The following is a 17270-nucleotide window of genomic DNA, read 5'->3' as shown; positions in this document are numbered from 1 at the left end:
GCTCCAGGCTCTGAGCTGTCAGCACAGAGCCCGACGCGGGGCTCGAACTCACGGACCGTGAGATCATGGACCTGAGCCGAAGTCAGACGCTTAACCGACCGAGCCACCCAGGCGCCCCAGATATGGGCAATATTTTAACAAAAATCAGATAGTATTTGAACAGAAATAGAAAACTGCATAAACTCATTATGTTAAATAGTGTTCATTTTGTATAATTTGTTTCAAATGTTGTGTAATCATTTTTATATAGTTATAATGAAGGCATACATTTTTTAAAAGTAACATTGAATTGTTTCCTTCTTTCTACAGATGGCTGGTACCATTGATATGACTCTTCAAAGCGATATTATGACAATGTTTGAAAACAACTTTGATTAAAACTTTTTAAATTAACCGTCAGCTTAAAATGAATGATTTAAAAGATTAAAATGCATATGGTAAAATGATTGCTTTCAAACACCAGGATACCAATCTTATATTGTATTTTTGACTGCTCTAAAATGATTAAACAATTTTCACTATATTTTTTAATAGCTATATGTTCATTTTCTAAATGGTGTAATTTACAGGAAATTTTATAATTTTGAATCCCTAAAAATTGAATAAATTCCCAGATTTTATTTATTTTATAAATAATAGTCTGCTATGTATTATAGGCCTGTATAAGCAATGAAAATCCAAAAGAGATAGCCCCTTGTTTAAAAATGAAAAAAATATATAAAGGTATATAAAAACCAGTTCCTGTTGAGTTTTTAACTTTTATAACAAGTATCTATCTGCCTTCAAAAACATTTAGAACCTCTAACAAATAATACTTGGTTTCTTTGAGCATCAGGTTACGTAAAATTCTCTGCTGATTCTGTATGCAAAGTTGATAATGAAATCTAGCTTAAAGAAAATGTTACCTATGGTTTGGTTGATGTTAAATTTGAGCAAAATAATAGTAAATATGATGTAAGTTTCTATAGGAGCTTATACATTTCTTAATGTGAATATGTGATAGCAATGAATGTTTACATTTTTACTTAACTATATAGTATTTATTTTAAATCTGTAAATTATTTTTGTTTCATCATCCTCAAGTTGCAATTATGTATCAATCATGTGTATCTGCTTCATATATTTTAACATTTTGCACTCTTAAAGTGTAAAATGATTCAGGCAGTATTAAGATACCATCTAAAGTAAAAATTCAAAGTTTGTGTGTATTATTGAGAGAAAGAGGAAAAGTTTTCTTGACTTCACTTGTTTTATAATCAATATAATTTTTTGAAATACTTTACAGCCATTTTTAAAATTACGATCAACTAGTAGCTAAAATGGTGGTGACACCTTCAGGAAACAGCTAGAATTAAAGTGGTAATCATATCCACTCAACTATAGCTATTTTTTAACCAAGAAATTAGTATGTATATATATATACTGAATAGTATGCATTGTTATTTTCCTAAAAGATCATCTGTAGATTAGATATATCTGTGTGTGTGTATTTTTTTTTAAGGAAGATATATCAGATATATGTAGTGATTAGCAGAGAAAATATCGGCTTACTGACTAACTGATCCTTCCTATATTAGGCATTATTTTTTAGTAAAAGACTGTTTCGCTTTTTTTTAACTTCTTGTATGGAGTTTATTTCTGTTAATTTTACGCATGAAATACTGCATGTAACTTATTTGCCTTCAACTCAAGCCTAGTTTTGTGAGGACCCCATTTCTGTCCCCATCTCTTACTACTCTCCAACTTCTAAAACTGTTTCATATTGTTTTCTGGGATTTGGGATCAGTCCCGATATAATCAAGTTTTTGCTTGTTTTTTCCCTCTTCTTGAGTTGTCTGGAAATGTGGTCCCAGGACCAGCTGCATTAGCATCATCTGAGAATGTTTTAGAAATGCAAATTTTCAGACTTCAGAATTACTGAGTCAGAAACTCTGGGTGCAGGGTCCAATAATCCTTAGATGAACGGTGATTCTAATACACATTAAAGTTGGAGAACCACTGCTCTGACTGAACCTGGGCTCTCCCTTGCAAGCTCTCATTTAGTCCGTTTCTTCACTAGTGTTTTTCTTACTTTTGGGGTGCCACTTGCAGACCATCTTCCCCCCCACACCCTCGCAGTTCCTCCTTTTTATCCTCCGCTTTAAGTTTGTCATGATCATCAGACTATACCACCCATAGTCATTTACCATCCCTGGTTCACTCCTTGTTTCCCAGAGATTTTAGTCTCTGTCTCAATATTTCTCTCTAATGGACACTTCTCAGTCCCTTGACCTCCCTGCTAATGATCAAAATAGCTAATTAACTTTAACCACTCCTTTGTCATTGCCAATAATTAAAATCTTTCCTTGATCTCAATTTCAAGCACGCTAGTTTCTTACTACTTCCTCATACCTTTTTCTAGCTTACTCCAGATAACCCTTGACTCCAACAATTGTTAGACCTCACCATGACCTTAAAATCCATTAATCCTATAGATTTTCACAGTACCTCTCCCCTTCATACCCTCACTGCTTTCCTTATGCAAGCTTCTGTTCCTTATAATTTACTTTCATGTTGTATTCACTTGGCAAAACTCAAATCCTTATTAAATCTGACTGCCCACTCTGCACCCATGAAGCTGTTTGTGGTTACAGAAACACATGGAACCATAACCAGTCTCACTTCAAATTCATGAGCATAAACTCGTTAGCCATAATGCTGCCCAGAAATCTTACTACCAATGTAGAGATAGTAAGAAACACTTTCCTCTCCACCCCAACTATTGAGAGATCAAAGATTTTTCAGTCTTCTTTTGCTCATCCAAATATAGACATGTCAGGACGTTGAGGGGGTTGTTTTTACAAAAACATGATCATTTACACATGTTACTTGACAGTTGGGTTTTTCTTAATGCATCATGAGCATCTGTCTAGGTCTTTAAATGGACATAGACTAATTCATTCTTTTTTAAAAGTATGTATTTCATTCCATAGAACAGACATATCATGGGGCGCCTGGGTGGCTTGGTCGGTTAAGTGCCAGACTTCGGCTCAGGTCATGATCTCATGGTTCGTGGGTTCAAGTTCCACGTGGGGCTCTGTGTCGACAGCTCAGCCTGGAGCCTGCTTCAGATTCTGTGTCTCCCTCTCTCTCTACCCCTTCTCGGCTCGCTCTCTCTCTCTCAAAGGTAAATAAACGTTAAAATTTTTTCATTTTTTTTTTAAAAGAACAGACATATCATGATTTATATAATCCCCTACTGATTCAGTTGATTCCAGTCTTTTTCTACCATGAACAATGCTGAAGTAAATATACTGTTTATGTAGCCTTGCATAATTGTGCTTCTATTTCTAAAGAGTAGAGTTCTTAAAATGGGATTGCTGGGTTAGAAGTTACAATCAAAGGGAGTAGTTTTTATTTTAATAGGAGGTACCAGATAACTTTTCCAAAAAATGTTAGATCAGGTCACATTCCTAGGAGTTTGAAAGTACTATTTTCCCCATTATTCTCACCAGCATTGGATATTACTGCCTTCATATTCTTTGCTAATCTGAATGAAAAAATTATAATCGGCTTTTTAAATTTCTATTTCCCAGACTACAGGTGGAGTAGATTCTCTTGTATTTGTTAGCCATGTGACTTGCCTAGTAACCAATAATATCCTTTACTCATTCTCCTTTTGGGTTATCTTATCAATGTGTACAAGGCTGCTGCTGCTGCTTCTTCTTCTTTTTTTTAAATGTTGGCCCTCTGGTTTAGAAACATTTTTTCACAATCTACTGCTTGTCTTTTGAGATTTATTGCCTTTTTTTCCATTAAAATTAAAAATTTTATATAGCCGTATGTCTGGATTTTCCTTTATAGTGTCTGGCTATTCTGCCTTGTTTTGGATTGTATCCCCCACGTCAAGATGATAAAATAGTCTTTATTTTGTACTTAAAATCCAGACAATTAAATTTTACACTAAGATTCCAGATGGATTAAAGACATTTTTATATATAGTAAGAGATAGGGAACCAGATTTCTTTTTTTCTAAATGAACTATCAATTATGCTGCCACAGTTTACTTAGCGAACCTTTGAATGGCAATAGCTCTCACTCTAAGAAATTTATAATCACTTTATCCAATTTGTAAAAGTTGAGTGAAAATAAAAATTAGAATTTTGATTGGGATTAGATTATAATTAAGTTTAGACACCTACCAATTTTGTTTCTAGTATTACAAATACATCCTGCATGAGACCCATTTTTTAAGGCATTGCCAGTCTCAGAGGCAGGGGAAACTCTCTGAGGACCAACCCCCTCCCTGCCACACACACATTTAGTTGGGAGGAGAGCAGTAAGCAACTGAAATGGTAGGGCTCTCTTGAAGTCAGATGCCAGGACCAATGTTGAGGGAATGTTGTCTTCAAGAAGCTGGAGTGGTCCCAGGTTGGCTAGAGACATAAGCAGGATCACCACAAATTAAGGTCAAGAAATTAGTATCAAAGATGAATGATACAAAAAGCAAGCCACAGTGGGTGAGAGTTAGCAGAAACAATGAACAACAAATAGAGTTCATCATCCTCTTTCCAGGACTGCAGTAGACTAGCTATTTGTAAAATGTTTAAAGAAATAAGATTTTTGGAGGAAAATGGGCAGATTTGGAAAAAGATTTGTAGGAAAGAAAGTGTTGAAGTAAACCAAAAGCAAAACTCAATGGATGGGTTAAAACAATTAGACACATAAAGAGAAAATCAGCTAGAAATTATATACAGTAAATGTACCAGGATATAGCACAGACAAGGAGAAAGAAAATGCAAGAGCTATTAAGAGATCTATAGCAGGGATTGGTAGAGTACATCCCAAAGAAATCCATACCTATTTTTCAATGGTCTTAACAATACCATAAGCAGGCAGTCAGAGAAATGGAGTGATCACCAAATAGAAATAATGAGTTATTAGTAACAATGACCACCAAAAAGAGTGGAATTATATCTTCAAATTTTTGAGAGAAAAATAACTGTCAGCTTGAAATGCGAAGAAATTTTGGAGGGCTATGATTTTTCCAGAATTAAACATTCATGTGTTAATTGTGAAGTTTATTTTCTTATTGTGTATGTATATATAGCTTTCCTCGCATCACAACCTTTTGATACTGTCCCTTAGGACACAGTTGTCAGTAACAATGTATCTCAATCATGGCTGCTTCTGTTTACTTATTTATTTATTTTTTTTATTAACAAAGTTTCATAACGTTAGCATCTTGTTTTTGCAATCTCTATGTCTGAACTGTTTGTCACAGGAGAGTGTGTATTGATGAAATTCTAAATTTGGGTGGTTAAAAAAATTTCTTTAGGGAGGGAAGGAAAATCTAAACATTTCACTGCTGAATTCAGGTTTCTTTCAGATTGTATGTAATCTATATACATTGTGTGTATAAAGAATGATCTTAGGTAATTGTGCTGTATCTATTTATCACTAGTCTTTGATTAAATAAAAAAGAAAGTTACCAGCTTGGAATTCTGTACCCAGCAAAACTATCAAAATGAAAGTGAAATAAAAATTTACTACAAAATGTTTTACTCTAAAGCAAATGTATAAAGGATATTCCATTTTCATGGAAAGTATGGCAGTGTGAGATGCCCTATTCCATCTTGTAATTATGCCACCTGGAACATATGGTCTCTAATATTGATGTGGCAGAGCAAGATAGGATCACACTGGATGTTTTTAAGGGCCAGACTTGGTAGAGACTTAGACTTCTTGCACTCATATCCTTCTGGCCAGAACCCACTTGGGCATACTTGACTACAGAGCAACATATGAATATAAGTAATTCTCTGTCATACACAGGCATTTCACTTAAGAGGAAATTCGTGTAGTTAATAAACATGAAAAGATACTCAGCCTTCTTATGTGTGGCATATGAAAATTTGAGGCCATAAGAAATAACAGTTTTTACCTACTGAATTAGCAAAAATAAGGTCTCTAACATAAAATGTTGGAGAGGATCAATGGGAACTCATATGCTGCTATTGGGGAGTGTAAATAGATACTGCCATTTTATAACCAACAACAGAATGCACTTTTTTTTTTTTTTTTTTTTTTTTTTTTTTTTTAAAGCATCCATGGGATGTTCACCAAGACACTATCTCCTGGGTCATGAAACAAATTTAAAACAATTGAAATTATGTAGAGTATTTTCTTTAATCATAATAGTATCAGATCATAAATCAATAACAGACAATAGGAAAATCACAACACTAAACAATCCACTTACGAATAATTGATGGGTCAAAGACAAAATCTTTTTAAGTTTATTTATTTTGACAGAGAGAGAGAATGCAAGCAAGGGGGGCGTGGAGAGAGAGAGAATCCCCAGCAGGCTCTGTGCCGCCAGTGCAGAGCCTGATGTGGGGATCGAACTCATGAACTGCGAGATCATGACCTGAGCCAAAATCAAGAAGCAGACGCTTAACTGACTGGCCGCCTAGGCACCACCAAGGAGGAAATCTTACAAGAAAATTTTAAAAACACAGAAATGAATGTCAACATACAACATACTAAAATATGTAGGATGCTGTTAAAGAGTACTAAAATTTAGAAGTGCCAAGTGCTTGCATTAGAAACAAGGAAAAGTCTTAAATCAATAATCTTAATTCCCTAAATCAACAACCTAGAAAAAGCACATCCAAAGCAGGATCAGAGCAGAGATTAATGAAATTGAAAAAAACAAACAAACAAAAAAAGCTGCTGGTTGAGGGAGAAAAGGTAAAGTGTTTAAACAGCTAGCAAGACTAACAAAAAGACACAAATTACCAACAGTAAGAAAGTAGTAGTGAATATCACCAAAGATCCTACAACTATTAAAAAAAAAATAGAAAGGAATACTACCAATAACTACATTTAAAAAATTGAAGTGGACCAATTCTTCAAATCATAAACTACCAAAATTCAAAATGAAATAATCTGAATAGCCCTGTAACATTAATTTCAATTCATAATTTAAAAGCTCCTGAGAAAGAGATCTCCAAGCCTATACAGTTCCACTGGAAAATTACACCAAACATTTAGGGAACAATTAATGCTAATTTAAGACAGTCTCTTCCAGAAAAATCTATTCCAGAAAACTCTTCTTCCAGAAATTGGTTATATAATTTTTATCAACAGGACAAAAATTTTCTTTTTTAAGATTTTGATTGCAAGTAATCTCTATTCCCAATGTGGGGCTCAAATTTACAACCCCAAGATCAAGAGTCACATGCTGTACTGACTGAGCCAGCCACGTGTCCCATGACAGGACAAATTTTATCATTGGGAAGAAGGAACACTTCCCAATTCATTTTATAAGGCCAGTATTACCCTGATACTAAAACCAAATACAAAAAAAAAAAAAAAAAAAAAAAAAAAAAAAAAAAAAGACTGCAGGCATTATCTCTCATGAATTTAGTTATACACAAACATCTTCAAGAAAATATTAGCAAATTTTGTAAATGCTACAATAGATGAACATAATTATATACCATGAAAAATTGATTTATTCCAGGTATGCAAAGCTGTTTCAACATTTGAAATTAATCAGTGTAATCCAAAATCCAACTTGTTTGGATTCAGCAAGTTTTTCAGGGAAATTTCTTCAATCTGATAGAGTATCCAGAAAAAATCCACAGCTAATGTTATACTTAATGGTGTTAAGTATAAAGAGCATCCAGAAAAAATCTGCAGCTAATGTTGTACTTAAGACTCCATGATTTCCCCCTAATTTGGGAACATGGCAAGAATATCCACTCTGAACCATTCTTATTCAACATAGAATTAGAAATTCCACCCAATGTAATAAAGCAAGAAAAAGAAAAGTCATACAGATTGTCTCAGTTGGGTTTTTTTCAATTTCATTAGCTATACTTTCCCAAAATAATATCAAATAATGGAAGCGATAGTAATCATTCTTATTTACAATTTTAAAGAAAAGTACAGGATTTCACCATAAGCTATGGGGATTTTTTTTTTGTAATTGTAACATTTAAGCAGTTTCTGAATTTAGCTGAATTTTTGCACATGATTTTCTACATGGTAAATCCCAAGAAATCTACAAAAAACTTACAATAAATGACATAAGCAAGGTCACAGAATACAGTATCAACATACAAAAATAAATCTGATCTCTCTTACTAATGAGCATATGGTAACTTAAAAACAGTAACATTTATAATCACTCCAAAGAAAATGAAATACTTAGGTATATGTTTAACAAAATGTACAGGATCTGTATGCTGAAAATTACAAAATGCTTATGGAAGAAATTGAAGAAAAATTAAACAGACCTATTGTGTTCATAGATTGGAAGACTCAACACAGGAAAGATTCAGTTCTCAAACTAATCTGTTTTAATGCACATCCTATAAAATCCTAGTGAAGTTTTTCACAGACATAGACAAGCTTATGCTAAAACTCAGAATGGCAAAGGCGCTAGAATGAAGAACATTGACAAAAAAGGTGAGAGGAATAATTCTGTACGATATTAAGACTTATTATAAAGCTACAGTAATCAAGAAAATGTGGTATTAATGGAATAGTTGACCCCAGAGCAAAGAACTCAGAAATAGACCCACACAAATAGGCTCAAGTGATTTTTGACAATGGTGCAATTCAATGGAGAAAAGACAGTCTTTTCAACAAATGGTGCTGGAGCAATTGGATATCCATGGGACTGGGAACTCAACCTAAAACTTGTATCTCATCCAAAAAGTAACACACAATGGATCTTGGATTCAGATGTAAAATAGAAAACTATAAAAATTTTAGAAAAAAAAATCTTTAGGTTCTACGGTTAGGCAAAGAGTTTTTAGACTTGATCCCAAAAGTATGGTCCATAAATGAAAAAACTGATAAACTGGATCTCATCAAAATTAGAAATTTTTCTCTGTGCAAAGGTAAGCTACAGATTAGGAAAATATTTACAAACCACATGTCTGACAAGGAATGGCATATAAGAATACCTATCTATCTATCTATATAGATAGATATAGATATAGATAGATATATCTCAAAATACAACAGTAAAAAGAACTAATTAGAATGGGCAAAAGACATGAACAAAATTTCACCAAACAGCATATACATATAGCAAACACACATATGAAAGCATGTTCACCATCATTAGTAGCCATCAGTGACATGTAAATTGAAATCACAATGAGCTTTCACTGCACATCTATCAGGAAGGTTAAAATAAAAAATAGTGACTACACAAAATGCTGGCAAGGATGCAGAGAAACTGGATCATTCATACATTTCTTGTGGGAATGTAAAATGGTATCTAGCCACACTAGAAACCAGTTGTCACTTTCTTATAAATAAAACATACAAAGCCTCACCCAGTTTCCCTTTAGCCTTAGACTGTGTGCCGCCATCACCATCATGCTTGGCGCCCACTCTACCCCTTTGCAGTGCAGCAGCAGCCACCCCCCAATGCCAGCCCCTGAGGCCTCCTGTACCCTGCTCTGTCCTCCAGCCTCATGGACACTTTCCAGTCAATTCCCTGCTGCTCCCAGGAGTCACATGAGACAGATGAGGAGTTTGATGTTCACTGGGCAACATGCTTCAACAAGTCAGATATCAATGCCTGGGAATTGTCATAAAGGGATGAACACACTTCTTGGCTATGATCTGGTTCAAAAACCCAAAATCAATGATGCTACTCTGTGTTAACTGATACAGATGGTTAAATGATTTTGCTAGTGCAGTTCACATCCTAGAAGTTGTGAAGGACAAAGCAGGACCTCACAAGGAAATCTACCACTATATTATCCAGGAACTTAGACCAACTTTTTTTTTTTATGTTTATTTATTTTTGAGAGAGAGAGAGAGTGTGTGTGTGAGCAGGGGAGGGGCAGAGACAGAGGGAGACAGAATCAGAAGCAGGTTCCAGGCTTGAGCTTGTCAGCACAGAGCCCGATGTGGGACTCGAACTCACAGGCTGTGAGATCATGACCCCAGCAAACTCTACCACCTATAGGACACTGATCATGACCTACTACAGCTGGGGAGAAGAAAACAGAAATAAACCTAATCTGGGACAGGGGCAGGAAATGTATCATGGCTCTAGACCATTAGAGAGACCCTGTCACTGGGGACAGGAAAGATCATTGAGAAGATCTCACCTTGAAATCCAAGATGCTCTGATATCCTAATATCCATAGTGTCTGCCTGTGAGGTTGAATTAGAACAGCAGAGAATGCCCTTTTCCCTCCTGTACTTCCTACCACCACGGTAATAAGCATTCAGTAACAGAAGCAGTCCACTGCTATCAGAGGAGCAAAAGCATGGAGAGAGACCATCTCTCTATCACCAAGCATAAAGAAAGACTTAAAGATGAGCATGTAGCAGATACTGAGAAAAATTCACTGGCAAACCAGTCTCCACCCTAAACACAGGGTAACACTAGAGAAATTTGAAATTTATGGTGTTGGGGGTAACCATAGCAACAAATCCAACAAATCCAATCAACATCTGACTAGACTGACAACCTCCATACTAAAAGCATAGCAAAAGAAAACACGTGTTAATTTTCAGGCAAAAAATAGATATCTTTCTCTATAGTCTTACACACAATGTCTTTCAACAAAACTTGAGACATACAAAACATCAAGGAAAACAAAAATCCCACTGGTAAAGGTAAAGCAATCAAAAGAAAGAAAAAGACTAAAGGATGATACATAGCTGAAAATATTTTTAAAAATTTAAATGACTATGATTAACGTATTAAAAGCTCTAGAGGAAAAATGGGCAATGTGTGATCAAATGTGTAATTTCAGGGGTGCCTGAGTGACTCCGTCAGTTGAACATCCAATTCTTGATTTTGGCTCAGGTCATGATCTCACAGTTTGTGCAATCAAGCCCTGAATCAGGCTCTGTGCTGACAGTTAAGCCTGCTTGGAATTCTCTCTCTCTCTCTGTCTCTCTCTCTCAATCTCTCTCTCTCTGCCCCTCTCCTGCTCATCCTTGCACATGCTTGCTCTCTCTCTCAAAATAAATAAAACTTAAAAAAAGTTAAAAATGGGTAATTCAAATAGAAAGATAGAAATCCATAAAAAAAAAATCAAATGGAAATGCTAGACATGAAAAACCTGGTAACAGAAATGAAGATAGTGTTTGATGGGCTTATCAATAGAATCAATACAGCCAAAGAAAGAATTAGTGAACCTAAATACTGATCAAAAGAAATCACCAGAACAAAAAAGCAAAGAACACAAAAAGTAAGGTGTGGTGGAAACAACAAAACAGAATGTCCAAAAGCTGTAGGGCAATATTAAACAGTATAACATAAAACCGAAATCTCAGAGAAGAGAGAGATAATGGAATTAGAGAAATATTTGAAAGGACAATAGCTGAGAATTCTTCAAGATTATTATGTATTGGAAAAAGCCTCCAGTTTTTCCTTCTAAGTAGAGGGAAACCCTCAGTTCTTTCTCCTGTGTGCCTCTTTTACTACTCACATAGTAGGGGTTTTCCCGCCACCAAGCAATTCTCTGCAATACCATCTCAGTGTCCTCTGATTTAACTCAATTCTGACACTGTCTACCTGGAGATAGCATCAGATCCCATGAGACTGACCCCCACCTCAGAGGTCCATTGCAAGTAGTATGTCACCAGGTTACTCACAACTTCTATCCAACTTGGCTACAATTCACAGGTTCCCATGAACTCCTTTCACCTTGGATTCAATTATTTGCTAGAGTGGCCCACAGAACTCAGAGAAACACTTCTGTTTACCAGTTTATTAAAGGATATAATTAAGGATAGAGATGAAAAGTCAGATGGAGAGATACATAGGACAAGTTGTGAAAGGGTCCTGAGTTTAGGAACTTCTGTCCCTGTGAAGTTGAGGTACATCATCCTGGTACATGGATGTATTCACCCACCTGGAAGTTTTCTGAGCCCCAGAGAATTGAGATTTTTATGTAGGCTTCCTCACATAGGCATGATCAATTATTAACTCTATTTCCAGCCCCTCTCCCTCTGGAGGAGGCAGGGAGCTGAAAGTCCAAGCTTCTAATAATGGCTTGGCCTTTCTGGTAACCAGTCACCATCCAGGAGCCATCCAGGAGCCCACTCAGAGTCACCTCATTAGAACAAAAGATGTTCCTAGTGCTCTCACCACTATGAGTTTATGAAGGTCTTAGGAGCCCCGTGTCAGGTACAGGTTAAAGAGCAAATATTAGAACAAACGATGCTCCTAATGGTCTCATCACTTAGGAATTACAAGGGTTTCAGGAGCTCTGTGACAGGAACTAGGGACAGAGACTAGCATATTTTTTTTCCCATTATTTCACATAATGAAAGACACAAAACCATAAATTCAAGAAGCTTATAAAATGCTAAACAAGATAAATACCCACCCACCCCTAATCCCACACACTTGGATATATCATATTTAAACTGCTAAAAGCAAAGACAAACAGAAAATACTGAGATACTCAAAGTAAAAAAGGCATTAAATACAGAAGAACAAAGATAAAAACACAGCAGTCCTCTCATCAGAAACTGTGAAGGCCATAAGACAATGAAGGGACATCTTTAAAGTTCTGAAATGAAAATCCTGTCAACCTAAACTTCTATATCCACTGGAAATATTTTCAAAATTGAAGGAGAAATAAATACTTTTCAAATAAACAAAACCTGAAAGAATTTATTGCCAGCAGACCTATTCTACAAGAAAGGTTAAAGTTCTCTGATAGAAGGAAAATGATACCAGAGAGAAACTTGTATCTATATAATGAATGAAGAACACTGAGAATGACATACATGGAGGTAATTATAAAAATTCATTTTATCATATTTATAAATGTTCCAAAATATAACTATCTAAAGCAAAAACAGTAGGATTGTGTAGAAAGACAGACAAATCCCCCATTATTGATAGATTTCAACATTCTTCTCTCAGCAATTGATGAAACAAGTAGACAGGATATCAGTAAGGATCCTAACAGTCCTGAACAGCATTGCCAACCAATTTACCTAATTAACATGTATACCACACTCCAGGTAACAACAACTTTTCAAATGCAGTTGGAACATTCACCAAAGTAGACCATATTCGGAGACATAAAGCAAACTTTGACAAATTTAAAAGAATAGATAGTTTCCCAGGTAAATTCTTGGACAATACTGGATTGAAACTAGAAATTAACAACAAAAAATATATCCACAAAATCCCCTCAAATATCTGGCAATTAAGCATTTCTAAATAACACATTGTAAAAAGGGTAATCACATGAAGAATTAGAAAATACTTTGAATTTTATAAAAATGAAAACACAACATATTCAAATTTATGGGATGCAGTAGAAGCACTAAGAGGAAATTTTTTTTTTTGCGTTAAATGCTTACATTAAAACATAACAGATTTCAAATCAATCATTTAAGCTTCTATCTTAAGAAACTAAAAAGAGAAAAGCAAACTAAACCTAAATCTAGCAGAAGAAAGGAAATTAGAGCAGAAATCAATGAAATTAATAGCAAAAAAAAAAAGGAAAATAAAACCAAAAGCTTTCTTCTCTAAAAAAATAATAAAATAAGCCTCTAACCAGACTTACCAAGAAAAACAAAAGACACAAATTATGAATGCCAAGTGTAAAAGGGAGGACATCACAAATCCACAGACATTCAATAGATAATAAGGGCATGAAGAGCGCTATGGCCATAAATTCAACAACTTACATGAAATGGATAAAATTCTTGAGACAAAATAGCAAAGAAGAAACAGATCACTGAATAGTTCTATAACTATTAAACATATTGAAGTATATTTTAAATAAATAAATTGTATTTTAAAATCTTTGAGAAAAAAGAATTAAAAAAACAACTCAAGGCCTAGGTGGTTTTTTTGGATAATTCTACCAAACATTTAAGGAAGAAATAATACTAATTTTATATAAATTCTTCCAGAATATATAAGAAAATAGATAAGAAATATAGATGTAAAAATCATCAACCAAGTATTAAGTTGATTTCAACAAGCTACAAAAAATATATATTTCATGATCAAGTAGGGTTTAATCTGGGAATGAAAGGTTGGTTCAACATTAAAAAATTTTATATGTAATTAACCAAGTCAAAAAGATTAAAGAGGAAAAACTATGATTATCTCAAGAGAAGCAAAAGCCTTTGACAAAATTTTACCTCCATTTATGAAAAACAAAAGAAAGCAAAACAAAAAAACCTCTCCAAAACCAGAAACAGAAAAGAACTTCCTCAACATGATAAATGGCATCTAATTAAATATTTAGCTAATATAATGTTTGACAGTGAAAGACTGAATGCTTTCTGAACCCTAAGATCAGGAATAAGGTAAAGATGTCCGTTCTCACCACTCCTGCTCATTATTGTACTGGACGTCCTAGCCAGTGCAATATGGCAAGAAAAAGAAATAATAGGCAAACATACAGGAAAAGAAGAAATAAAACTGTTTCTATTCACAGATGACATGGTTATCTACATAAAAAATCCCAGTCTTTCAAAAAGCTACTAGAACTAATAAGTGAGTGTAGCAAGGTCTCAGGATCCAAGACAAAAACCAAAAATCTAGTAATAAGCAACTGGAAATTGAAAAAAGTAGCATTTACAATAATATAAAAAAAGAAATACTAAGGTATAAATCTTGCAAAACATATGCAATATTTGCATGTTTTAAATGATAAAAAAACTAATGAAAGAAATCAAAGAAGATCTAAATAAATGGAGTGATATATCATGTTTATGGACTGAATAACATAATATTGTTAAAATATCACTTTTCTCCAAGAAAAGTGTATCAATAGATACAATGCATTTCAATTAACAATTTTTGCCTAAAAATAGTAAATACTAAAAAAAAAAATTTTGGAAAAGGTTAAGTAACTTAAGAGTAGCCAAAACAATTTTTATTTATTTCCCAATGCTTATTTATTTATTTTGAGAGACAGAAAAAGAGAATGAGTGGGGGTAGTGGGGAGAAAGAATATCCTAAGCAGGCCCCACGCTCAGTGTGGAGTCCATTGCAGGGCTCAATCCCACAACCATGAGATCATGACCTGAGCTGAAATCAAGAGTTGGAGGCTTAACTGACTGAGCCAGCCAGGTACCCCCAAAAACAATTTTTATAAAGAAGAACAAAGTTTAAGGACTCATCTGAATTCTAGACTTACTGTACTACTTTCAAAAGTAGTGACAAGTGTGGTACTGGAGAAAATACAGACACACAGCTCAACGAAACAGACTAGCAGCTTAGAAATAGTCCTGCACATCAAGTGATTTTCAACAAAGGCACAAAGGCAATTCAGTAGAGGAAGAACACTCTTTTCAACAAATCGTACCAAAACAATTATACATCCACATGCAACACATAAATGTCAATCCATACTTTGTACCCTATACAAAAATTAACTCAAAATGGATCATAAACCTGGTTCCTCAAAAAAAAATTAAAAACGGAATTACCATATGATCCAGTAATTCCACTAATGGGTATATACCCAAAGACTACAAAAACACCAATTCAAAAAGATATAGGCACCCCTGTGTTATTACAACATTATTTATAACAGCCAAATTATGGAAACAGCCCAAGTGTCCATCCATAGATGAATGGATAAAACAGATGTCTCTCTCTCTCTGTCTCACACAGGAATGTTACTCAGCCATAAGAAATAATGACATCTTGCCATTTGCAACAACATGGATGGATCTAGAGGGTATAATGTCAAGCAAAATAAGTCAATCAGAGAAAGACAAATTCAAATTTTTTTGAATTCATAACATATGAATTCACTCATGTGGAATGTAAGAAACAAAACAAATGAATAAAAAAGGAGATATATTAAAAAAAACAGACTCTTAATTATAGAAAGCAAACTGATGATTAGCAAAGAAGAGGTGGGGGGAATGGGTGAAACAGGTGAAGAGGATTAAGAGAACACTTATCATGGTGAGCCCTGAGTAATGTAGAGAGTTGTTGAATCACTATTAGTTTCAGGTGAATTAGTGCATTTGTCAGGTGAATTCACCTGAAACTAATAGAACACCATATGTTAGCTATAGTGCAATTAAAAATGTTTACATAAACAGTAAAAAGTTTTGGAAAAAAATTATTCATAGACCTAAATATAAAAAATAAAGCCATAAAACTTCTAGAAGAAAACAGAGGAGAAAGAAATCCTGTTAACCATGAGTTATGCAAAGATTTCTTACATACAAGACCAAAAGTACCATCTATAAAAGACAAAAAGTGATAAATTGGATGGCATCAAAATTAAGAAATTTTGGGCGGCACCTGGCTGACTCAGTGGCGTGTACCACTCTTGATATCAGGGTCATGAGTTTGAACCCCACACTGGGTGTGGATCCTACTTTAAAAGAATAAATACATAAACAGAAATTTAAAATACAAATTAAATTCTGCTCTTCAAAAGTCTCCGTTATAAGACTGAAAAGGCATAGACAGTCTGGGAAAATATTTGCAAATCGCATGATGTGTGATAAAGGATTTGTATCCAAAGTATATAGACAAATCGTGAACTCGATAGTAAGAAAACAAACAACACAATCTTTTAAAAACGAGTAAAAGATCTTAACAGACACGTTGTCAAAGAAGAATATATTCGAGTGGCACACAAGTACATAAAGATCCCCACACATTATTAGTCACTAGGGAAATGTAAAATAAAATTTCAATGAGATGCTACACACTTCCTGGAATTACAACAATTGAAAATATTTTTTTTTTTTTGACAATACCAATTTCTTGCAAGAATATAACCAAACCATAACTCCCATCCGTAGCTGGTATGAATTCAAAGTTGTACAGTTTGGAAGCCAGTTTGGCAGTTTCTCATGAAGTTAAATGCACGTTTTACCTGACCCAGAAGTCCCACTTCTAAGTACTCACCCACGTGAAAGAAAAACTTAAGTTCACCCAAAAAACTTCACACGAATGTTTACAGTGGTTTTATTCCTAACCACAAAACTGGAAACAACTCAAATGTCCTTTAACTGGGTAATGGATAAACAATATGGCACATCCATTCAATGAAACACTAGCAAGCAATAAAAAAGAAACAATATATGGAGCCGCGTAGTTGCATCTCAGATGCATTATGCTAGGTAAAAGGAGCCAAAGACAAAAAGTTACATATTTCATGATCGCATTTATATAATAGTCTTGCAAAGGAAAACTTAGAGGGATGGAAAACAGACCAGGGGTTTCCAGAGGCGTGCCGTTGGAACCGGCGAGGCCTAGCTGGGCTGATAACCACTCTCAACCTTGTTGG

At 34.6% G+C, this 17270-nt stretch overlaps 1 protein-coding gene across 4 annotated transcripts in view; it reads left to right on the top strand.

Moving 5' to 3' along the window:
- Nucleotides 1-523, top strand: part of BRDT (bromodomain testis associated) — an 80095-nt gene extending 79572 nt beyond the window's left edge. For all 4 annotated transcript variants that reach the window (XM_049618433.1, XM_049618432.1, XM_049618434.1 and 1 more), the window contains one exon: nt 310-523. In XM_049618433.1, the coding sequence (XP_049474390.1) occupies nt 310-378 (69 nt within the window). In that variant the 3' untranslated portion in view covers nt 379-523. The remainder of the gene's footprint in view (nt 1-309) is intronic.
- The last annotated feature ends 16747 nt before the right edge of the window (nt 524-17270 follow it).

This window comes from Panthera uncia, assembly GCF_023721935.1.
Source record: "Panthera uncia isolate 11264 chromosome C1 unlocalized genomic scaffold, Puncia_PCG_1.0 HiC_scaffold_4, whole genome shotgun sequence".
NCBI lineage: Eukaryota > Metazoa > Chordata > Mammalia > Carnivora > Felidae > Panthera > Panthera uncia.
Note: the sequence above shows the minus strand (reverse complement) of the source record. Positions and strands in the feature narration are given on the sequence as shown.